Raw genomic sequence first — 25,453 nt, 5'->3', positions numbered from 1 at the left:
ACATAAGTAATTAATTGTTACCGAACCTTAGAGAACCGTAAGACCTCATACTTGTGTACATTCTTTTGACAATCAATAGGGTTCGAACCTGGGCTTGACTGTTAACCTATATTCGAGGGAGCGCACACTAATCACTCGATCATAGAGAACAGATTCACGTATCCTACAGTATACATAGATGTAGTAAGACTACATGAGTCCGCACTTCCGTTTGCGGTCAGTACCTTCACGCCTATTAAATATTTTCCCCCAAAGGCCGTCGTTTAACGGACAGAGACAAAGACTATTTTAACCACGGTCAATAATTGCTTTGAAGATTTGTGAGATCCAAAAGCGACTGTTGTAAAAGTTATATAGAAATGTACGTCTCATATATATATGCAGATTTGCATGCATATATGCAGATTTGCCCGGATATATATTTTTTTTCGTATGGGGCGCAGGATGATTTAGCTCTTCTATGGGTCTGAAATAAAAAAAACAGAATGGATTTTTAATCAGTATAAATATATCTATCACAGGAACTAGAATAAACAACAAAAAAAAACCTTTTTTGAAGAAGTGGCACGTTGTTGAAATTTCTAGTCCGAAAATTGCATTTTTTAAATTCACATTTTGCATGTTAAAAAATAGAAATATTAGACGCAAAAATTTGGTTCTAGTTCCTGCGATAGATATATTTATACTGATTAAAAATCCATTTTGTTTTTTTATTTCAGACCCATAGAAGAGCTAAATCATCCTGCGCCGCCTGGGTCCTTTTTTTTAAAGAGGCTAACTTCAACGCCATCTTTGAAATGTTTAAAATAATTTTTTTTCTTCGTTGTAACGATATTTGTATACTTAAATAACAATAAAATAGACCCTTAAAATTTCAAAAGATTTGATTGTTATTAAGATATAAAAAAAAAATTTTTTTTAAACCATGAAATTTTCAGCTTCTAGATCACCGGGTCCCCTTAATATTTTTATTGATCTACTTGTTGTTGTCAATTGTATATTTACATTGCTTAGTATTATTTATTTGTCAATCCGGTCCATAGGACTTAACTCTCCTTAACTTTTACCTTATTGCATTTTTACAGATATTATTTTATAAATTTGTGAAAAATTAATGTAGATTTATTTCAATTTGTTTTAGGAAAAAATTTAGGAAAAAAACCTAATTACATTTATTACGGATTCACTGTGCATTTTAACGACTGCTCAAAGGTATATGTCATGTGTCTGAAAAGAAAAGGTTTGTGCGCTCATGCGCGGCCTAGTGGTGACTTCTAAAACTACGCTCTTCTCTCAGCTCTACATTACATTACACAGTAAAAAACGAATCGCCAAAGTGTAAAAAAAGCGTGTGATAAAATTCTGAGTGTTGAATTTTTAACACTTTTGTGTGTCAATTTAAAACACAGTATTTATCTTGTCTGAACTGTGGCAATCGATTGATCTTTTAACACACAAAAATGTTATTTTATACGAAAGTAAGACTTGGTATATGTTACTGTCAAATTAACACACAACATATTTTAAAAATAATCTCGACCATCACAAAAGAATTCTTGGGAAATTTTTTACTTTTAACATATACGTGTGTAACTTTTTCAACACTTACGACATGTTAAAATAATTTATAAATAAGTGTAAGCCGCTCGTTTTACACACGATATGTATTCATTTTGATGAATTCTTTTTTTACTGTGTACATTAAAATGTTTGCTTTTAATTTTATTAAGCCACCTAATAGTAATAATAATGATAATAATAATAATAATTATCATAATAATAATAGTAATAATAATAATAATAATCACTATAGTTGTATACCTAGAGTCAGACATAATTAATTTAGTGAGATGTGATCAGAGTAAAAAGTTTTTTTGATGAATCTCTATTTTAATAATGAAAGTTAACTAAAGAGGGATAGAAAGATATAGTTATTGAAAATACTAATAAAAGATGTGGATCATAAAGTTTTCCCTTATACTAAAAGAATGTTATTACGGAGGGAAAGAAAAAAAAAATCGTAAAGTTGAAAACATCAACTTGTCAATAAGTGTCTTTGTAACTTTGTAACTACTCGTTGCTATTTATTTTTGCCTTTTTAAAAATGACAAATTGTCAATTATTTACGTGTTATTAAATTTAAAGAACAAATTCGTGACAAAGTTTCAAAAGTAAAAAAAAAAAAAAAAGTTTATGATAATGCAAAGTTGCCTTTAATAAATAAATCGTCTGACTGCAGGTTGATTTAAACCTCTAATTATGAAACATCTGTGATCAAGGATTTTGATAAAATATGAATACAAATATCATCGCAATATATCGTGGTTAATTCCAAAAATTATTTATCACTTGAAACAAATAATTAATGGCTCGATAACTCCATAGGTTCCAATTATCAATTAATAACCTTTCATTTAGGTCGCGTATGAATATACTCAATATATTTTTTTTTTTTTTTATAATCGTTTTTATTATCGCCAATAAAAAAGGCAAATCTCTTTTCAATAATTATTATTGATTACGTAATTACCTTAATTGTTTAAGTTCGTGAGAAAACTGACGAGTTATTTAATTAGAATAGTTATCTAGAAATCTCGAACGCAAAAGAGAAAGAGATAATTGTTCGTTTGCCTGGCGCCAAGATGGGCGTCTTTGGTGAAATCATCTGTCTTCCGAGTGTTCCTTTATGTACATTCGTACTAAGAAAATAAGTGACTATGAAGATAAATTATCTAAAGTAATTATAAACCTCGGAGTAATAAATAATACTATTCTCAACAGACTTAAAGGAATAACCCAAATTCTATTTAAGTATAATTATAATCTTATTTCATTTTATAATGAAAACTTCATTTTTCAACAGTGAAATAAAATTATAAAAAATAAAAAAATTCTCTCTTCAAAAAACTGTGTAACAATTCAATACATATATTTTACGTACTCTAGCTGAAACTGTACACTAAAGTGGGAGGTGAGTACGAGTAAAAAAGTGCTAACAGCAATTGAGCCACTCCGATTGTCACGCAAATGCAGCAACGTATAGTAAGGCAACCTCAGCCGCATGATTGGATAGAAAAGGTGGGTCAAGAATGTAATAAGCAAAAGATCAAGTAAAAACTATAAAACGCGGGTAGAACGAACATACTATAAAATTTTTCAAGGATACAATTAAAAAGTATATATTATTCAATAACAATTTATTTATACTCGGAAATATCTCACCTGGACACGTGCCATAGGCGGTGACACAACTAAAAAAATCCTCATGGTTGCTTTGAGAAAATCATCTTGATTCTTGGTATCATTATGGTGAGCATGAGAGTCAATGATACTTGGACTGCTGGATGGTGTTTTACGTCGGACTTTACGTCGTATACTGCCAACTAGCCTTCGCCAATCTTGGCAGGCATAAGGAGGGGTGACAGGATGTCCGAGTGGAGTATTAACAGCAACAGCTGCATTAACATCACTGCTAATAACCGTTGCTGAATTGCTAGTAGGACTAGCGTCTCTACTGGCACGACGGCTATGATTACCGCGGCCACCTGAACTACCGCTACTCCCGGAGACGGACACTGTGGAACTGTATGATCTGGAGTCTGCAGCACGACTGACTTTGTCACTACCCCCACTTCCACTACTTAATCTGCGTACAAGACTGCGCAATACGCTGCGCCGTGGTCTGGGCCCGATTTTGCATAACGATTTCTCTGGCGTTTCCACTATCCGGCTTCTGTTTGTTTGTCTATTTTGTATCTGGTTTTTGTAATTTTTATCAAACCAATTACTATTTTTGTATTCAGTAATTGATTGCACTTGAATACATTCTTTGATTTTTTGCTGATTTAAATGAACTTTTATTTTATTTAGAATCTTTCTTTTTTCAAGTTCAGCAATGATCTAAGTCATTTACTCTTTAACGATTGATGTGTTTTTATTATTCATTAGTTGACGAAATTGAAGTATTATAGAAGCGATAAAAAAACGAGTTGAATAAACTGACTGTCATTTTTTGTGACTAGACAATCGAATCGAGATAATTAAATTGGACTAAGGACAACGACATTATGATGTCTACAGATTTTTTCTGTACTTTTATGTGTAAAAATATGTTCTCTATTTTCCTTTAAGATCAGAAGAGCAGTCGATGTTTTGAGGGCATTGAATTTGTTATGCCAACCGTACTGTTGTCAAGGAAGATCGATCAGCTTGGAACCCTCCACTATCGGTCTTCTTGCTTAATCGGATCCTACTCGAGGTTAACTTCCTAAAGCTTATGCAGGATAAGTCAGAAAGACGTAGTAGCCACAGACGACTATATTTTTCATTTATTCACTTCATCTTATAAAAGCAATGTAACTATTTAAAATATAAAATTTTTTTTCCATTAAAAATAATTTGGTCATTAATTTCAGCAGACAGAATCAAGTTATAATAAAATAAATTGCAAAAGTAGATATTATTAATATAAAAAATGATTTAAAGTTGTGATTGCACTGAGTTTTAATGCAAAAATATTTAGTTGTAAATTAGAGATTAAATTAGTGAGTTGAGAGACAGATGCAGTTGTCGGATTAGTCGAGTGCAATCAAGGACCCAGCAGTTCCAGTTAGATGTGCTCGGGTGGACTGACGACGACTATAGTCATTTGACATGAGTTAAGAGAATTACCGTGTCCACCTATCACAACTCAGACGTATAATAATAATAACAACAGCAACAATAAACATATAGTAACCTCGTGAAACTAAACACAATCAGAGTTACATGAAACAACAATAAACTAATGCCGTCATCACACAAGATCGTACTGAGATTTTTAGTGTATTATTATCGACAAGTATAGCTTTTGCTGGCCTTGACTTAAGGGTAGCGACGCTCGCTCGGTATCGATTGTTTCGCTCCTCTTTTCTAGATTACATTGCACGTAAAACTCGACAATTGAACATTCGATTATTCTTTCTACGCTATTTCATTTGCCAATTTACATCCAATTTTATTTTACGCGATACTCGCTAGCTGATTAACTATATCGATATATATTTTATCTTCTACAAAGAGAAAATAATTTTAAATATAAAGTTAAACAAAAAGAAAATGAATTTTATTTAAGCTGGCAACTGAGAACTACAGTTGTTCTTATTCTTTACTACTTTCTTAACATTTTTCAAAATGCAATTTGTATTCAAGTAAGAACACTACGATGACTAACAACGTTTTCTCTCAAATGGCTTTAAAGCATTTCAATTTTATTTCAAAAAATGTAAAATTGTCCTTAATATTGCTGATTCGAGTATGTACATGTAGTGTGGAATATGTGCAAGCAGGGATGAATGAAGCAAATGGAAAACTCAGATGACTCTCGTATAAAAGTATATAATTCCCATGACGCAAGCTTTTTTTTTAAAACAAAAAAAAAGTAAAAGATAAAACGAGTACAGGACTTGTAGACGAATGTACGTGTCACACTCGACAAAGTATAAACAAAAAAAAAGGAGAGAAATCATCACATTTCTCATTTCTCCGGAGATAACTTTTCGTCACCTACGCTACTAACGATGAAAAACTATTTTTAAAAAAACAGTGTAATTGATTAGATGTAATTCATTTCGCCTGTTTAAATATATTATTTTAAATTTAAAAAGAATAATAATTAAATTCGTAGGAAATAGGACTAGGAAATAAATGAATTACTTTAAATAAATTGAACATCTCGTCATTTATTTATGACTTTCTCAGCAATTAAAATAAAACCCAATAATAATTTATAAAAAACACTCAAATGACAATTGTAATACCCCTATCCAAAAATTCCCATAGAATCCACTCAACTGCGACAAAAACCGCACAGAATCCTATAAGGTAAGGGGCCCTGTTTCTGATCTTTTAAGAGTGCCGGTTGAGGTTATACTATGATAGTTAATGTAAGATTTAACTTAATGAGAAAAAAAAAATTTTATCGACTAGTTTAGGATTTGTCAAATAAAGTCATGTGCGTAAAATAATTATTTGAATTGAATTAATAATTTAAATTGAGATTTTAAAAATTGACTTTCAGAGACCCAGTTTCTGACCGTCAGAATTCTTCAGGTGGCAGTTTCTGACCCTCACAGTGGCCTGGTTTCTGACCCTCATATTAAACCATGATTATGAAGTACTTACTAAGTTTAAATAAATTAAAATTATTGTTTAAATAAATAAATTAATTATTTTTTACAAAAAATACATAGTTTTTTAAATATTTAAATATAAATAATTAGGCATGCTATAAAACACTACAGAAATGAAAAAATTAAAATCATTTGTTAAAACTACTCTGGTTTATTTTTTTTTTCCTCCATTTCATCACTCCAAAAATATACTTTCAAGATCTAAATATGATCTTTTATTTATAAAAATAAATATTAAATGTCAATTTATACCTGTATTATAAAAAATTATAAACAATAATTTAATAAAACTATAAATATTGTCATTTTCAAATTTTATAGACATGTAATTAAATAGATAACCTCGTTCGTAGTAAGTTAGAATTTGAGGGTCAACAACTTCATCATACCTTAAAAATTGAGCCTAGTTATTGACCCTCAAATTTTAGCAACAAAACTCATTTTAATATGTTTTATACGTACATTAAAATAAATTTTAATTAAATATTGATCTATCCATACATTTTTAATTAAATTTTTTTACTGACATGATAATTAGTGCATAAATTCAATTGTCGCACCTTCTAACATCAACTGTTTAGACTACACTTAAAAAATGGCTTCCTCAGTCACCTACGACTAAATCGTTTTTTTTTTATTAAGTTAATAATTTCTATTTTTTTAAAATTGCCATTAATTAGACTCAGAATAGATTACTATAAATTAAGAAAAAATCGATTTTCTTTTTAAAGTTATAGTTTTTTAAGTAAGTTAGAAAAAAGTTGAAAAGGTCAGAAACTGGATCATGGTCAACAACAGGGTCTTTTACCTTAGACTGTATTGGTTTCTATGCGGTTTTTGTCGCATTTGATTGGATTCTATGGGAATTTTCGGATAGGGACTGGCATAAATTAAGTAAGATTGTATGCCTTATTTTATAATTCAATTGTCTAACACATACACTGAAAAAAATATTTATTTGAGCCGACGAAGATTTATTTTAGCCAAAGACATCGTATTTTTGGATACAGCCAAATAAATATTTAATTGTGAGAAAGTAATAATACAATCGAGCAATTTAATTGCGTGGAATAAGTGATTAATTTGGGGTAAAGAAATGATTCAATTGCTGCCAATAAAGATTAGTTGGGCCATGCGCTCAAGTATCGCCAAATTTTCCGTTGTTTGTCACAAATTTAATATCTTTACCACAAATATATTTGTCATTAAGAAATATTAAAAAAAAAGCCATAATCCGACTCATCCTTATTGAAAAAGTTTGACTTTAAATTAATTACTGTTAATTTTACTCGAAATATTTAACAATTAAGGTTTTATCTACGCCACAAAAGTCATAAATAAATGACGAAACGTTCAATTTATTTAAAGTAATTCATTACATCCTACGAATTTAATTATTATTATAAAGTACGGACACGAGTTCGGATACTTAAAAAACAATGTTAATCCACGGATTATTTAATTACAGTTGAGTTCATGTATTGAATTAATGTCTTGTCGAGATGTCGTGCATCACGTTGAAAACGCAACGGTCCGTAACAGTTGGTGCCAGAAGTTAGGTGTCAGCTTCCCGCCAAACCGGAAAACGTGCTTGCATTAGGTGCATTGGAGCGCATTGTTACGATATAACCATTGCCTCTTAACCTTATATACATATATTTACATATATATACCGATATTAAACTCGGCCAAGCGTGTTTGTGTTTGTGTATATCCGCAATCGTGGCAATTTCTACATCAATATAAATGTTATTCGCGTCTGTCGAAACTCCCAAAGTACTATTTCACTTTGCCACCTATTTTTATATAAATAATCAGCTGACTTTCGTATAATAACGTGTAAATATAACCCTAATACTGTAAATTTACTCCTTTAACGCTTGTGCAGATCGTGTTTATCTTTGCGAATTATATAAACGTCATATCTATGTATATACAGTGATATATATTCATAGCTATAACTTACTAACTAAACGCTACGATTTCGATCCAATATGAGACTGTATATATACTCAAGTACGATATGTACTAATTTATAAGCTACTTCTATTCTTTTTTTATTCTGTACTTTGAACTTTAACTCATAAACTTGTAATCTATTATTCAAATTTTTTATTTTTCCATTTATCATTTAATTTAAAATATTTCACTGATATTCTGGATTATTTGCATTAATTTTGTATATATTAAATCAACATTGCAATTGGACTCGATATTTATTTTACTCCGTTTGCAATACATTTTAAGTGCTTACATAAAATTATTAAATTTATGACCAAATTATTTAAATGAAAAAAACAAATTTAATATATGAATAAATTTATATCTTACCGAGTGCTGATTTTTATTGACAATAAGAATAAGTGACTAAAATAAAAGGAAATCATAGAGAAAAAAAATTTTCAGATAAAAATTTATTGACACAATAAAAAAATATCGGCAAGTCAATTGGATTTGTTTTCTATCCTTTCAAGTCCAATGAAAAACTTATACAGTCTAACATTTCGTTACTATAATTTTTGTATTCACTTGATTAAAATAAAATATAACGCGACCTAATTTTACAGTCAATCACTTAATTTAATTTTCGTATTAAATAAATTGAATTTATATTTTAAACTTTTGTTTTTATTTTGTATTTTGAATTTATTTTCGATACGGTTCCTTCGAGTTTACCGTCGCGCAACGAACTGGACGAAGTCTCATTTTATTCCGACATCAACCCCTAGAGGATATTACCAGCGAGGGTTAAGCGCGCGCATGTACCCCTTTTCCCTGCCATACTTTTATTTAAGTTTTCATTTTATTTTTATAACTTATTTATAAATAAAAGATAAAAAGAAACAAAACTATGATAATTATTTACTTAATGTTTTGTAATAAATAAACGTTTAAGGACAAAGCAATGAGGAGAATGTTGATTAAATTTCAAATTAAGTAGAGTAAGTCAATGTATTAGCCGGCTGCTGATTTAATTTTTAATAAATACCGAGCTTCATATTGTTTGTTAAATTTTTTACTCTGATCAAATATATATTGGTGCTATTATTCTGTTTTTACTTTATTAAAACATTTTGTCAGATGTTTGTATAATTAATAATTTATTTAATATGAATATTTTTGAATATTTTCAGTGTAAGGTTAATTTATGATACACCAAATGTTAAATTATTAATCTTTACGGTAACAGATGGAGGTTGTTGCTTTTTTTCTGAATGGAAAAATTAATATTTCTCAAACGAAAAATACAATTAATGGACATGAGGTATAAAAAATTTAAAAAAAAAGACAACGTAAATATGTATTTCTACACTGTATAAAAAAACGGGGGTAAATCTGGGCGGTGTGAGTGTTAAAATTTTCGGTGTTAAGTTTTAACACTGAAAGCGGTGTTAAAATAACACCACCGCCGATGTGAATATTCCTTACCGGTGTTAAAAAAATTTCCCGGTGTTGAAAATATTTTACTTTGTGAATATTTTTGCTTACTCGATCACTGTAGTTAATCAGTGATTTTATTAATTAATTTAATTATTCATGATTGAAATGTTGGGTGTAAAATTGTGTAATTTTTAAATAAATTACGTGTAACATAAATAATTATTTAAATAAGTATATAGCAAAATTAAAATTTCATCCAGATAATAGTCATTGAATTTTTATATTTTTAACTTCCCGCTAAGAAAATTGCAGATTTTCAAAAAAAAGGGAAGTTATTGATTTTGGTACAATTTCCGAAAATCGAGTTTTCATCAGATGTCGACGTTTTGGGGTCCTAGGAAGCTATTCTGACTATTCCCGGATGGACGTCCGTGTGTGTGTGTGCGTGTTGTGTGTAAACTTTTTTTGTCCTACGATATCTTTGGAACGAACCAACCGATTTGAACGTACTTGGTGACAATCGAAAGGGTTCACCAAAACTTAGAATTGATTAGATTTTGGGGTAGATCGGTCATGTAGTTTACGAGTTATACGAAGAATAAAAATTAAAAATTTTTATTGTTTTTGGTTTTTTGCGTATAACTTATAAACAACTTGCTTGATTCGGCTCAAAATGTAATCAGTTTTAAGTCTTGGTCAGCCCTTTCGATTGTCACCAAAAACGTTGAAATCGGTTCATTCCATCCAAAGATATCGTTGGACAAAAATTATAATTTTTCAGTGAAGGCATGTTTTACCGGCCTAACAAATTTTTGAGCTCGAAGAGCTCAAAATTTACAAGTAAAAATGTTTCCGAGCTCCCTGATCTTGAAAACACCGGGAAGTTTTGGGGCTGGCCCGCAGGGTCAGGCGGTTTTCAGATTTTTTTTCTACTTTCTATACGTGGAATTTTTTTTTCACACCGATTTAACACCGGTATTTTAACACTGCCTATGCCGGTGTTAAATTGAGTCCGTTCTTAAAAAGCTCTTTTTACAGTGTATTTCATTTTTAAACGTACATTAAAAAAAAACGATTTCTTGGCGCGAAAAAGTTTTTTCTCACCCTAAGAAAATTTTTGATTTTAATTCATAATTTAAAAAATTTCTTGGGGCGGGTAAAAATTTTTTACTAAGAAATTCTTTTTTTTTGTGTACTAAGCTTTTAATATATTAATATCAAAATAATGAATATGTTGTTAATTTATGTCATTTTATTAAAAGGTACATCAATTATGATGTTATGAATAAAATTCATGTTAAAAAAAAAAAAAAAAAATATATATATGGTGTAGAAAAAATATTTTTGCATTCTGGTAATTGTTTTTTTAAAAAATGAAATAAAAAAGAAGCTTATCACTATAATTCCATCAACAGGAAAAATGAGAGGTGAAATATAAAAAATATATATTTCCATCGTAACCGTTTCCCAACGGAGATTAAACGAAGGAAATAATCTGGGGTAAAACGGAAATTAGAGAATGAACGGCTCCTTTGCTGCGGCTCAGTAGATTTACCAATTGGATTCTAAAATAATTCGTCTTTGGTATTATATTTATGATATATAGATGTATTATAAACATCCCTAGATATAGATGTATCTATATCTGTCGAGTTAATGCGATAAAAATAATCGCTATAAATTTATGAAAGTTAAAAATTTATGTAGACAATAAATAAATTTTTAAATAAAATTTTTTGTGTTAATAAAAAATTATACGAATTTTATTCCTGGTATACTCTTGTCATCAAAATTACCGGTTAACATTTTCATGGGACATAAATATAAAATGTATATGTGTTTAACACAATGAAATTGACATAATCGGTTTTTTTGTCATAAATATTTTTTGGTGGTATATTATATATGTCTTTATATAAACAGCACACACTAATATTTAAGTCTTTTCATGGATTTCCTGATCAATACCCGTAGACATGATAATTGATAGCTTGACGGATCGATCGGTTTGAAATGTTTGTATAGAGAGAAGATAGACCTAGCACGTGGGGGTTACACAGAAGAAATCAATGACGTATACGCTACTTTCCATGTTATAAATCTTTCATAAATTTTACAATATTATTTTTTTCTGAATCACATCATCATTATTAATAATTTTCATAACTACAAGATATTTGATAAATTATACGTTATTTGTAAATAATAAAAAATAATAAATCATCTTGACGTTAATAAATAAATAAAATAATTTAATATTAGAATATGCATCATTTTAAAAAAGTGATCCTTCAGTATGCAATTATTACTTTGACAAGTATTTAATAAAAGAGCAACGGAATTTATGATATAAAAGTAAATTTTGAAAATTGTTTATTTGAAAATAATTCGTAGTATCTTGGAAATAATATAACTGTATTCAGTTGAATTCATTTTAATAATTTTATATCCTCAGTTTATTTTATCTTGGGGGTATACTTGCTTTACTGTATAAATGTACAAAGTGAAGTAAAGCATACACAGAAATACTGAATCATTCATATAACTATATTTATATATATAGTCTGTACGCAGATACATATTATAAGAAAAATAGTAATGTAAAGAGAAAATGCTCGTTTTATAAATAAATTTCGGAAGTAACAGATATTCTATTCATTGAATAGAGTATAAAATGTTATAAATATGAAACATTGTTCATTCTGTATAGACGTGAAAATTATTAACATAAATGAATAATAATAAATAAACTCACTGAGTAATCTGGAGGTTCCTTGAATCCGAGGGTAGAGCTAGAGGTGTTGAGCCGCAGCAACGAATTTCGCGCACTCGATCTTAATATTCCCCATGCGTTCCAGCCTCGACTACTTTCTCTCCTGCAACTGTTAATTATATGCGTGTCTATATTTAATACCTTATATCCTATTAACGATGCACAATAGTATCATAATTATAGAACCGACTGAGGTAAAGTGAACCCCGACAAAAATTATATTAGTTTGTAAAGAGAGCTTCAAAATTATACCGAATTTTATAATAATTTATGTGATGAGTTTCGAAAATAAATATTTTTAATTTTTAGAAAAACGATAGTTGTTAATTTTATTTTGAAGATGATCTTGACAGATTTTGTTTAAAAAATATCTTACATGTTCATGTCAGTGAACTTTTGAATTTGAAACAATTCTGAACTTTTAATCATTTTTGGAACTTTTAAAAATTCAAAAGTATACAAAATTTTTAACCTGACCTTGTTCTTGAAGAGTTATAGTAAAAGTCAAATACCGTTCATAGTTTTTTGAAACTATTTTTTTTTTACGTTCTTCAAATCTGTAAAATTCTCGAATTATTTTTGCTATAAAATTAAAATTCCAAAAACGCGCCTAAAAAGTATTCAGTTAAAAAATTTTTTACTGTTGGATTTTTTTTCGTGACGTCCCAAAAATAATCAACTCATAATTTAGAATTCTTTCATATTTGGAAGTTCACTTAAAATTTTTTGTGACAGAATTGTACCAGAACGATCCATTTTAATAAAATTTACAGTAATTGAAAAGTATGTTGGAATTTTAATTCCAACAACTATTTTATTGTTAATGAATAAACAAAAAGAGTAAAAGTTTGACTTTGTAAAAAATTCGTTTATTAAAAGTATAAAAATCCATGCATAGCATCAACCAAATTATCCTCGTGAAATGAAATTATGAAAAATTATGTGACACTCAAGCAAGAAATCTTTTAGGAAAACTATTTTTTTGGAGATGACAATTATAAAATTAACCGTCTATGTATTTTAAATGAATTTTAAAGAAGAGGTGAGTTTAAAAGTTAAACAACGAAACAATGAATGTAAAAGTTGTTTGACGAGACTAAGTAATAATAATGCACAAAAAGCTTGAGGGTTGTGTCACGAGCAGTACTTAAGAATAAGAATGTCACCATGCTACTTGTTCTATATATATATCATACTTTAAAAGATAGATGAGAGTGATTTGTGGTTTACTTCACATTTACAAAAAGATTTCTCGCGGCTATCAGTTTAATTTATTACTTGTCATGTAGAAAGTCAATCAAATTTTGCTAACAAACTTTCTTTTTGTTTTACTTTTATACGAGTAAGTAAATAAAAAATTAGGCGTGTGCGAATAGTTTGAACTTACGAATTATTTGTATCGAATCGAATCAAACTATTCGATTCGGATTTCAAATAGAATTTTTTGAATCATACGTAAATTTTCGAAGAATTCGAAACTTTCTGAATTATTCGTTAGTTTTTGAGTTATTCGAAAGTATACAAATGATTCCACTTTTCTTTTGAACGACTTAAAGTTGTAATATTTTTTTCAATAATTCAAATTTTTGCCAAAAGTAAATAGAGCTCCCCTAGTAGACATGAAATCGAGTTTTTGTCCAGTAACTGGCCAGTTCGACTAGACTTAAACCAGAAACTGGCCAGTGTAATATCGAGTTTCTGTCAAGTAACTGGCTAGTTTGACTAGGGATCCAATGAAACTTGGCAGCTTTGAAAACACTGTTACTTTTAAACTTTAGGTTTTGAAATTATCAAAATTGTCAGTTGCTCGGAAAAAAAATAAGATTTGTTAATTATATGTGATCAGATATGAGTTTACAAAATAATTACTTTTGGTTACTTTGAAAAACTAAGATCTCCATTAAATAAAAATTTAATATTTGAAAGCTGATCAGAGTTTTCTCGATTCGAATCGAGTAATTCGAACGGTTATGAATAATTCGAAGTTTTGAATTATTTGAAAAGTTACAAATAATTCAAAAATTACAATTTTATCGGATTATTCAAAAATTTAAATTATTCGATTCAAATTTCAAATATATATATAACTATTCAATTCGATTTGATTCGAAGACGATTTCGCAGGTTCCTATAAAAAATAAATACAATAATAACTCGAATAAATAATATTTTTACAAATCAACATTATTTCCTTTTACTCTTGATAATTTTTCCGATGTAATTAAACCTAATTATTATTTTTAATTGGAAAATATTTAATTAATTTTTAACTGTACTTCAGATTATTTAAATTTATTATTGAGCGCTTAAATTAGCGATGAAAAGTTTTTAAAAATTTATATTGTATGAAATAAAAATTTTTTATCGGTTTTTTTTCAGCTCATTAAGATAAAGTTTATTGATTTCTGATTATTTAATAAAAGTATAACTGTTTATTTGTGTATGTTCCGTGCACAGTTACCGATATATAGATTGATAAGATTTATTTTATTGCACTACATTAAATGGCCTTGCAACGGTAATTTATTGATAAGATATAAAATGTTAAACTTACACTCGCATTGGCTCCACTTCCACTTCATCTTTTTCTTTAGATAAATTCGTTAAGACTGGTAAGCTACACGCTTCAAAAGGCGGCTTACTTAAATCTGAAAAATAATTATTTATTTACTTTTTTAAGTGTGTGCTGGTTTTTATCGGCTTTATTTTTAACAATCTATTTATTGCAGATATTTATGAGTAATTTAAGAAATTTATTTTATCGTGTTTATGTTCTCTTATATTGATTTCCGGATAGTTGTGAAGTTAAGTTCTTGACCACCTAGCGGCGATAATTTAATTACTTAAATCGATATTTCGTAGTTTCTGTAACTTAATAGTTTGACAGCAGATACTGGCACATGGCATTCTAAGAGCATTTAACCAATAGGAAAGAAGAGAAATTCAGTAAACTCTAAACCAACATGAAATTTCTTAAGTGAAAATTAAGGGCATTTACTGACAGTCCTCCACTTTTTAAAAATTTTCAATGACTTTTAATTGTCAGCGTATCGAAATTTCATCAATTGATTAAAGAAAAATTAAAACCTCAATTGAAAAAAGGACAACGTAGTAGTAATTTCGCCGAGGTGTAGATTAAACTGATATTTGGAAAACAAATTTCAATAAAATCTTTGTCAATTTTATAATTCGAATTTTCAAATTTTTTAAACTAAAATTTATTCAACAAATTTCGTTTAACTTCTAATTGATAACAACTGTGAGGAATTTTTTTTAAATTCTATATCTCGGCGAAATTACTACTACGTTGTCTTTTTTTCAATTAAAGTTTTAATTTTTTTTTAATTAAATAACGAAATTTGAATATTTGTACATTTTTAAAAAAAGGGCGGCCTTGTCTGAGAATGCTCTTAGAAAAAAATTAAAACCTTAACTAATTGAAATTGGAAAAAACACCACATAGTTGCAAGTTCGCCGAGATATAGGGTAGAAGTACCGTTTCTGGTCACTTTAGTGCCGGTTTTGGACACGTGAAAAATTTTAATTAATTATTTCGTAAAAGTCACAATCAGATGATTAATTTTTTAAAAGTGTTTAGAAATACTTTTCTCCCACTATTCAAATGGAAATTTTATTTTACTCTTTTTCATTAATTAAAATAAAGTATTAAATGTCCAAAAATGGAGCAGTGGCCACAAATGGTACCTCTACCCTAGAATTAAAAAAAAATTACTCAATTAGTAATTAAACAGAATTTTTCGAATAAATTTTAGCCTACAAAATTTGAAAATTCAAATTATAAAATTGACATGAAGATTTTACTGAAATTCATTTAAAAAGTTTTGTTTAACTCTCAATTGATAACAACTGTGAGGAATTTTTTTTAAACTCCATATCTCGGTAAAATTACTTCTATGTCGTTCTTTATTCAATTATGGTTTTAATTTTTTCTTAATTAATTGATAAAATTTTAATACACTTATGACAGTTGAAAGTCATTGAAAATTTTTGAACAGTGGTGGGGACACTGTCTGAGAATGCCCTTAAAATTATTAGCGAATAATTAAATAAGTAATTTATTAACATTATTTGATTCACTTTACCAAATTGAATAAAATAATAAGAAAAAAAATCTTTTGATGTTGAGTGCTTTGAGTAATGAATCAACTGAAAAAGTATCATTGCAGTGTCAATACGAGAAAAAGAAGCAAAACAAGACGCATAAGAAAAAATTCCGATCAATGTCATTTTTTTTCGGTATTTTCTACTTATTTTTTCTAGAAAATAAATTTATTGATGGGAAAATATTTGGGCGAAATTAATATTGAGTTATTATTTGAACAACAGTTTCAATTAAGCTATTAAAAATTAAATTTCGAGAGTTAATGATATGATTAAAAATATTTTTTTTTAAACTTTAGATGGTTCGATTTACCCTACTATGTTTTATTGTCTCCCAATACATAGAAAAAAAAAATTTCAACAAACCGATTTGACTCTTGTTACTCAATAATTTAAAATTAGTATGACTTTTTTCTATATACATATCAAATTATAAATTATTCACTGTAAAAAATTAGCGGAGTGAACGCGAAGTGAATATGGAACGGATGACTGTTTATTTTTTTAGTTACCTCGGAGTGAAATTTACTCCTAAAAGGAGTTTACTTTGATATTAAAACTTCGAATCGGAATGAATGCAGATTGAAATAAAATCCAGATCACTCCGAAATCACTTAGCTGAAGAAAACCCTATATATTCCGCATGCAGATTTATTTTTTTTTAAAACTCCGGAACTCCGAGTGACGAAGTGAAATCAGAATTAAGTAAAATCCAAATTCCCCCTCCCCCCCCCCCCCCCCCCAATTTTTTACCGTGTTTATTTATTCCGAAATCAAAAATATGTATTTATGTATAATTAATTTTTTTCAACAATAATCTTGTCAAACGACGCCTATATCTCCATATGATAGATTAGCTTCAACCCCTAATAAGGATAATCTTCTTTGGATACAAGAAAGACGATTTATTATTTTTATTTATTTATATTTACTTTTAAACTTTTCTCATTCAGTTAAATATAAATTCCTTATCATTACGATCATTTTTTAGCTATTCATTTTCTAAATTAAAAATATCGATTGCGTGGTCTTTTATAATCACATTTCAGTGATAAAACTTGCAAGTTATTTTTTTATTATTTATGATGCTTGGGCAGGTTATTTGTTATTTCCATGATATGACAACCTTTTGAATACTACAGTTTATCTTCGCGGATAATTGAGTCGGTTATATTATAGGGGAAACTCTTATTAAAACCCGAAAAAAAACATGATTTACTAAAATATATGTATTGTTTTTGTTTTTTGTCAATAAACTACCCTACATATTGACATGAACGTAAACGTCCAAAATTTATGTTATTAATAGAAAAAATAGTTATTAAAATATATGACTGTGATTATCGTAATAAAAAAGCGACATGAAGACAAATAATTTGGGTTATTTTTAACCCAAGTTTATAAATTAAATAAAAATGCAGTTATTCCTCACATATATTTATTAATAACACAAAAAAATTTAGATAAAATGAGTCGTCATTCACAGCACGACATCAAGTCAATTAAGGAATTGAATGTTGAAGGTTTTCGAAAGTCGGTTAATAATCGAATTTATTTTGCTGGCGGCCAAATAAAAACTGCTTGGATGAAAAAAAAAACTATCTCGTTTGGCCTATTTACTTATACCCACCCTCGTGTCACTTGCATACCTGTAAAATCTATACTTTTAGGAATTTTAGGTTGAAATGGACACACGACATTCTTTTAAATGTATGATAAACCTCCATGAAAAAAATTTAGAAAAAAATATATGTTAAAATATGAAAGATATATAAATACATATAAAATATGCCTAAAAAATATATATTAAATAGCTTACTTTTGACCGATTTCCGTATATATTTTAAAAATTATTAAAATATATCTTACAATATATAAAAAATATATTAAATATATATATAAAATTATACAAAATATATCGGTATGATATAAAAAAAATGAAATGTAATAAAAATACATATTTAATACATATTTTTTTATATTTTCATATATGTATTTTTTTTACATTGTAAGATATATTTAAATTACATTTAAAATATATGAAATATATATACGAAAATCGGCCAAAAATTAGCTATTAAAAATATATTTTTTATACATTTTTTATGAATATTTATATATTTTTTATAAATTTTTTTTCATGGGGAATATAAGATTTTTTTTTTTTGTTCTAAATATTTTAATGAGAAGCTTTCCTTGAAATTTGTTTGAATTTTACCACCGATTTATGAGTCGTGATTTATATTAATCAACTTCTCAGCTAATTATTCTCTTTTATATCATACTTAAAAATATAGCGGTTGACATAAGAGAACAGGGAAGGGTGCCATTGAAGCTTTTATGCTAGAGAAAAAAAACCACCCCTGTCGAGGAACAATTAACGAGCTATTCTGGTCTTACTTAAATATAAAATAATTATTATTTAAATTTTCATAAATGAAAATAATTAGACCTTAAATAAATTATCATAATATATATTTACCAATAGCAGAATCATAGTAATCACTGTGTCGCCCGTAAGTAAATTGCTCGCTAGTTTTTTGTCTTCTTCTGGTAACAGTCTGGAAACAAAAAAAAAGTTTATTTACGATTGCTATTTTTAAAGTTACAAGAAAACTTTTAATAAAAATTTTTTTTTCGAATTTTTTTCGTTCAGTATAAATGGATTTTCATAATTAGATGAAAGCTAGTTTAAAAGTTTTTTTAATAAGTATTTTAAAAAAAGAGAATTTCATTATTCGTTTATTAATGCAATAATATATTTTTACAACTCAAACTTTACTTTATGTTAAAAAAATAATAATATAAAAGTAGACATAAATTATACGGTAAAAAGTTACCACTGGAGATTCATAAAGTGTGTTAACGTCAAAAACTTTTCGATCTTTTCGTTGCAACGACTCTAGTAAGATATTTTTTCTCTTATTTTCGACCTACTCGTAATTTTATTTGTCTAAATTACATACATACTCATATAATACAATTTAACCGAAAAACCAAGTTAACTTTTATTTTGGAAAGCCATCTTTTAGATTGTCACATTGAGTTTTACTTCAATGAAATATTACATATGTACATTTGATACAGTATACAGTTCACTTTTATTGACGACTACATCAAAGGTTTCGTTATTAGTAGATATCAATGTTTCGTTTTTTATTTTTTTTTTTTTTTTAATATAAAGCTTTTGTTATATATCACAAAAGAAAATTCAATAAAGAACAATGAAGCATACAGTGTAAAAAATCGGGAGTGAATTCGCCGTGAATATAGATTTTATTTTAATCCGAATCACTCCGGGACTCTGAGTTCCAGAGATTAATATAAAGATTACTCTGCATACGGCGTAAATAGGGAGTTCTTTTTTTCACCAGAGAGATGCGGATCTTATTTTAACCGTACACAGAAACAAAATATTTTTTGGCGCAAGAAAAATTTTCCATTACGAAATGAAAACAAAAATTTCCTTAGGACTGGATAAAGTCTTAGCGCAAGTCAACATTTTCTTGCACGGAAAAAAATTTACTGTTGCTGCAACAGGATTAATACTGTTGTTGCGACTTGATAGTAAAATATAGTTACACAGTAAAAAATATTGTGTATCTGTGTTAAAAACGGTCCGTGTTAAAATTTTTGTGTTGATTATTTTGTGTCAAATCAACACAATTCTTTGTGTTACTTTAAAATTTTTAATCGATTTACTCTTTAACACTTTAAAAGTGTTAATTAGTATAAAAATCGATATTATCAACATTTATCAAGTGTTACTTTAAAATCAACACAAAAAAAGTGTTGAAATTTTAACACAAATTTTGTGTGGACCGTTTCTAACACACAGATTGTGTTGATTTTAACACAATATTTTTTACTGTGTGCCTCCTGTTGCAGCAACAGTAAATTTTTTCCCGTGTGGAGTAAGTAATAGTAAATTGTGTGACGAGGGATGAAACAAAACGATTTCAGACCAGAGTGAAGTTGGCTGCCCAAGCCATAGGCGAGTGCTGACATCACCTCCAGTTTTATTATCAGCAGCCAGTCAGAAGCAAGTTAATTAGCGTAAGCGTAAATTGTGATTTGCAATTTCTAATTAAATTAAAACTATAAATACTATTTATTATTCACACTAATTTTTATAAAGCTTAATCACGAAGTCAGAACTGTCATTTACGCAAATAAAAGTGATGGTCTGAAATCACTATTAAACAAATGACAAGTATCAGAGTTTAAATTGCGAAAGCCTTCAGTCAGCGGGCAGAAACATTATTTGTTCCTTCCCAAGGGACGAAACCCAAATGTTTCTGTCCACTGACTGGGATTTGACAATTTACCCGTTTGCTAGTATTTATTCGCGGCATTTCATTGAAATTCGCTTGTTTCGACTGGCTGCAGAGACACTGAAACTTTGAATTCCGATGCAGGTATCATGAAAAAATTTTTTGCACCAAGAAATCCTTTTTTCCTGTGTCCACTTCAATCCCAAGTTTTAATGTTCAAATAAACTTCTCGCCGTGAATTCTACTCCGAGGGAAGTAAACAAATAAAAAATCATCCACTTTCCATTCACTCCGTATTACACCCACGTTCACTTGGAAAATTTTTTTAACTAGAGGTCTATTAATCATTTAAAATAACAATAATGAAAAAAAAAAACAGATACCATGACAATAAATAAATGAATCGACTTATAGAAATGTTGTTATTAGAGTAATAAATAATTGGTAAAACAATTAAATCCTCAGAAAACAATAACACAGTAGTCATAAATATTAAGTACTAGAGAAATAGCATGACAGAAGACAGGATGCTTTTGCTGGCAACTTGGTTACCGCAATTTAACTACTATGCTGCTGTATTGTAAATACATGATAGAGGTATGTAGTTACTATTATCGGCTTTTACAGCAACAACTATTCTGCACCTCACCATACCACAGTCTCATACCAGGAACCCAGAGGGTATCGATACAAAGTTTTCCAATAAATCCGTTCCTACCTTTTTACAACCCTTAAGTACTTTCAGTATCTAAGAATTTATATATTGAAACAACTTACAACTTTACTCTTATCGTAATAGTTATTATTAAACAGAGAATTTTATCAAAAGCATTATTTCATAAATTTTTATTATTATTTTTTTTTTATACAGTTATAGTATGACTATTTTATCAATTATGCGGAAAAGAAGTTACTTTTTTTTTGTAAAGTTTAAATATTATTATTTAATAAATTATTATCAATAATATATATCACAGGTAGAACATTAATTTATTATTTGATACGTACATTTACTGTCAAAGCCATTTTATCATTAATCTTACTGATATCATCTACAACTTTTACGAAATATCCTTTTAGATCTTTTGATATCAATATCAATTTGATTGACGTAACTACATAGCGGTTTATATTTACTAATATATATATATGTATATTTTTTTTTTTATTTATTGATGTATAAAATCAATATAAATTATTAATTTAGTTTATTAACACAGTTTAAAAAAAGGCCATTTAGCAGCCGATATGAAAGTAGATTTCATGATATATACACTGTAAAAAATTTTTTGGACCCGGTGTAGTGTAAATGATTCGGTGTAAAAATTTCGATATGAAATTTACACTAAATATCGTGTTAAATTTGGGCGGTGAGAATTCAAAATTATGATAATTTTGCGTTAAAGAAAACTAATCATAAAAATATTTAAATGTTAAAAATACTATGTAATATCTAAATAATATTAATATAGTTATTGATTAAGTAGTTAAAGATGTCCAATGATAATTTGTTACCCGTTAATCAAAATTATAACGAGTACCACGGAATGGTGTAAAAAAAAGTAGATCACACCGTAGAAAAATTACACGGATAGAAAATTTACACCGTTATTTTACACTACACGGCCGTGCAAAGTTCTCCGGGTTCATTTTTACACCGAAATTTTTTACAGTGTATGTAAAACGTGTATAGCCATAATCAAGGACATTGGGAAAGCCACACAAAAGCTTTTCTAAACATCATCAAAAACGAATGCAATAGCGAAATTTCATTTAATGAGTAGTAAGATAAGTAATTTCTTAGGTCTATGCATATCTATAGGCATGAAAATTAAAGCTTATTTAAATAGCTTTTAGATGCATTTAATAAAAATTCAATAAGTTGTCACATTCCAAAGTTATGGAAGAAAGAATCAGTGAAAATATGAACTTTTGATATTTTGAAAATTTTGAAATGCTGTTGCTTCTAAATCAATCGACCGATTTTGCTCGTCTTCGAACTTGACCTCGAAAATCGTCTACAGAAAATGTATGCTGAGTTTCATTGAGATCCGTTAAGAATTGTGGACGCTATCGTCGTGACAAGCCGCGTTCTATCGTATAAATATATAAATACATACATATATAAACTTTTGAACCATATGCATTTCCTAACTCAGCTCACCGAGCTAAGTCCGGAGGTAGCGAAAATTTTCGAAAATTCCGTCATGAAAACAAATGCAATATCTAGAAAATAACTATTAAAGATTTCTAGAAAAACTACTAAAAAAGTAAATAAATAAAATTCTTCCTCGCTATCATTTTTAAAATATATAGAATATGTTCCATTATTAATATAAGTATAAAAACCAAATAACGTTGACCTATATTATGTATATATTCACAAATTATAGAATTTTTTTTTGTCGGCTACAAACCCGAATCTACTTAACGCAATAAAAAAAAAAAAGCATCTAGTAAAAACACTAGTGGTAAACCAGCATTGGCAAGTAAACTTATTAAACTAATTAAAGGCTCGCGAGCTCACTTGATCGTGAATAAAAATTTAAATATTCATTTTTAATTATTGGCGATAAGCCGACGGTATAGCGAAAAAAAAAATTTGTATATTTTACTGCGGTTTAACAATCACAATTCAACAGCTCTTTAGATAATTAACAGCCCGGGGTTGTGTTGTGTATGTATATATTTTATTTCACCTTACTAAACAGGGTAGACTGTAAATTTATTGTAGTGAGAAATAAAAAGAAAAAGGAACTGCGGCGTGAATAACGAGCCGGGCTTGGGGTCTGGATACATACAATGCCACTAGACCCGTGAATCTTGTGGTAAAACTAGAAAAAAAACCGACGATATACACTTACACAAAGATGTATCTGTACATACACATACATATATATTTGTATAAATGTACATGAGTAACGAAAATTTCAAAGAATTTCTAAAAACTTTTATAATTCAGCAGCCACCTATGCATGAGTGCACGTTTATATTTTCTAAGAGATTGTAACCTTTTTTATATTTATATATTTCTTACTCAAAACTTTTATCTTTCATATATTTGATAATAGTTAAATATGTACACAGAAAAAAAAGATTTCCTGGCTCAAAAAAATTTTTACTTGCTCTAAGAAATTTTTTGCATTATAAATTGAAAAGAAAAATTTCCTTGGGACAAGAAGAAATTTTTTGGGACGAAAAAAAATTTCTTGTGTCGAGAAATTTTTTCTAGTCCTAAGAAAATTTATGATCCTGAAGTTAGCAAACAATTATAATTTTCGGATTTTTTTTCAACCATTTAATTTAAAAAAAAAAAAAAAAAATATACACATGTAGAAAATTTAAAAAACTATAGGTGCAATTTTGTGGAATATATATATTTTCTTAATTTACCGATTTAAAAAAAGTTCAAAAATTATTAGACGTCACTAATTTATGATCCTGAAGTTAGCAGACAATTAAAAATGTTCAAATTTTTTTTTCAACGAATCAATTACAGAAAAAAAAAAATCTAAAAATATGCACATGTAGAAAATTTAAAATATTATAAGTGCAATTTTTTTAAATATTTTTTTTTTTATAATTTAATGTTCTGCATGAATTTCAAAAATTATTAGACGTCGGCTAACTTCAGTATCATGAAAATTTTTGTCTTCAGTTCATAATGCAAAATATTTCTTGCACAAAGAAATCCATTTTTTCTGTTTATATATATTTTGAAAGCATTAATTTCAAAAATAAAATAAAATAAAAAAATGATTATTGTTAATTGTTACTCTTACAGAATTATCCAAAAAACTATGAGTCCTTGAAACCTGACATTTTTCAAAATCAGCAAAGTCATCGTTATAAATATTTTTTTTTGCCATACATTGTCCTCCTTCATCCTTCGAATCAACTTCAGCCAAAGAACACAAACTGTTGTACCACTGGGCATTACGTGCCCTGCCATACTCATGATGATGTTGATTTTCATAAACACGATGTAAGTCCTTGTTGAAACTAAAACTTCTACGTATCGGCTGAAAGCTACGGTTAATCACAGATGGTAAGTCAGCGCTCCCACGAATAAAAGCTCCTAATTTACGTCTCAAAGACGGTTTACGGTCAAGCTTGCTATTACCAGCGCTTTCACCCTCATCTAAAACCAACATTTTTATACAATAAAATTATCATCAATCATCAGATATTGTATTATATATATAAGATAAAAGACTATGTATCTGCCCTCTAAAAATGAGTTAGTGAAATTCACTGCGAATCAGTGGATAGTTACTATTTCTCCAGCTATAAGTATATACATATATACCACTAATTCAACCAGTGGTATACTTATAGCTGGTTCCCAGTGAATGTTCACTAATTCGAAGTGAATTTCACTGAATTATTTTCAGAGAGTGAATATAGGAACGTTTTTCATGCAACGAAAATGAAAAAAATGGATGTAATTTGACTGCTTAAAGGGTAGTTCTGGAGGTTGGGGGTGGTCTAAGATTTTTGGCTGATATACCAACATCTATATACGAAACATTTCAGAAATCTAGTCATCCAGTAGATTTTTTACTTTCCAATTTTTTTTTTCGTTGCACGAAAAAAGTTTCGATCTTCAGGTACATAAAAGACCTAGTACCCCATCAAGGAACTAGTACCCGATCACTCATGTATGTGTTTATCTATATTCTCTAAATGTTACTAAATATAGATATACAAATACATGGAGTGATCGAGTACTA

At 28.4% G+C, this 25,453-nt stretch overlaps 1 protein-coding gene across 6 annotated transcripts in view; it reads right to left on the bottom strand.

Annotated features, from left to right (window-relative positions):
* Nucleotides 1–25,453, bottom strand: part of LOC130662910 (pleckstrin homology domain-containing family G member 5-like) — a 66,053-nt gene that overhangs the window by 30,940 nt on the left and 9,660 nt on the right. For 2 of the 6 annotated variants that reach the window (XM_057461873.1, XM_057461872.1), the window contains 4 exons: nucleotides 24,503–24,861; nucleotides 18,929–19,007; nucleotides 14,879–14,972; nucleotides 12,307–12,433 (listed from right to left, as the gene is read on the bottom strand). In XM_057461873.1, the coding sequence (XP_057317856.1) occupies nucleotides 12,307–12,433; nucleotides 14,879–14,972; nucleotides 18,929–19,007; nucleotides 24,503–24,861 (659 nt within the window). Of the gene's footprint in view, nucleotides 1–3,222; nucleotides 4,360–8,501; nucleotides 8,784–12,306; nucleotides 12,434–14,878; nucleotides 14,973–18,928; nucleotides 19,008–24,502; nucleotides 24,862–25,453 lie in introns of those variants that run through there. The other 4 variants (XM_057461875.1, XM_057461874.1, XM_057461877.1 and 1 more) reach the window with 3 other exon arrangements.

The sequence above is a fragment of the Microplitis mediator genome, chromosome 2 (assembly GCF_029852145.1).
Source record: "Microplitis mediator isolate UGA2020A chromosome 2, iyMicMedi2.1, whole genome shotgun sequence".
In the NCBI taxonomy this organism is placed as follows: Eukaryota; Metazoa; Arthropoda; class Insecta; order Hymenoptera; family Braconidae; genus Microplitis; species Microplitis mediator.
This window is presented reverse-complemented; position numbering and strand designations above follow the sequence as displayed.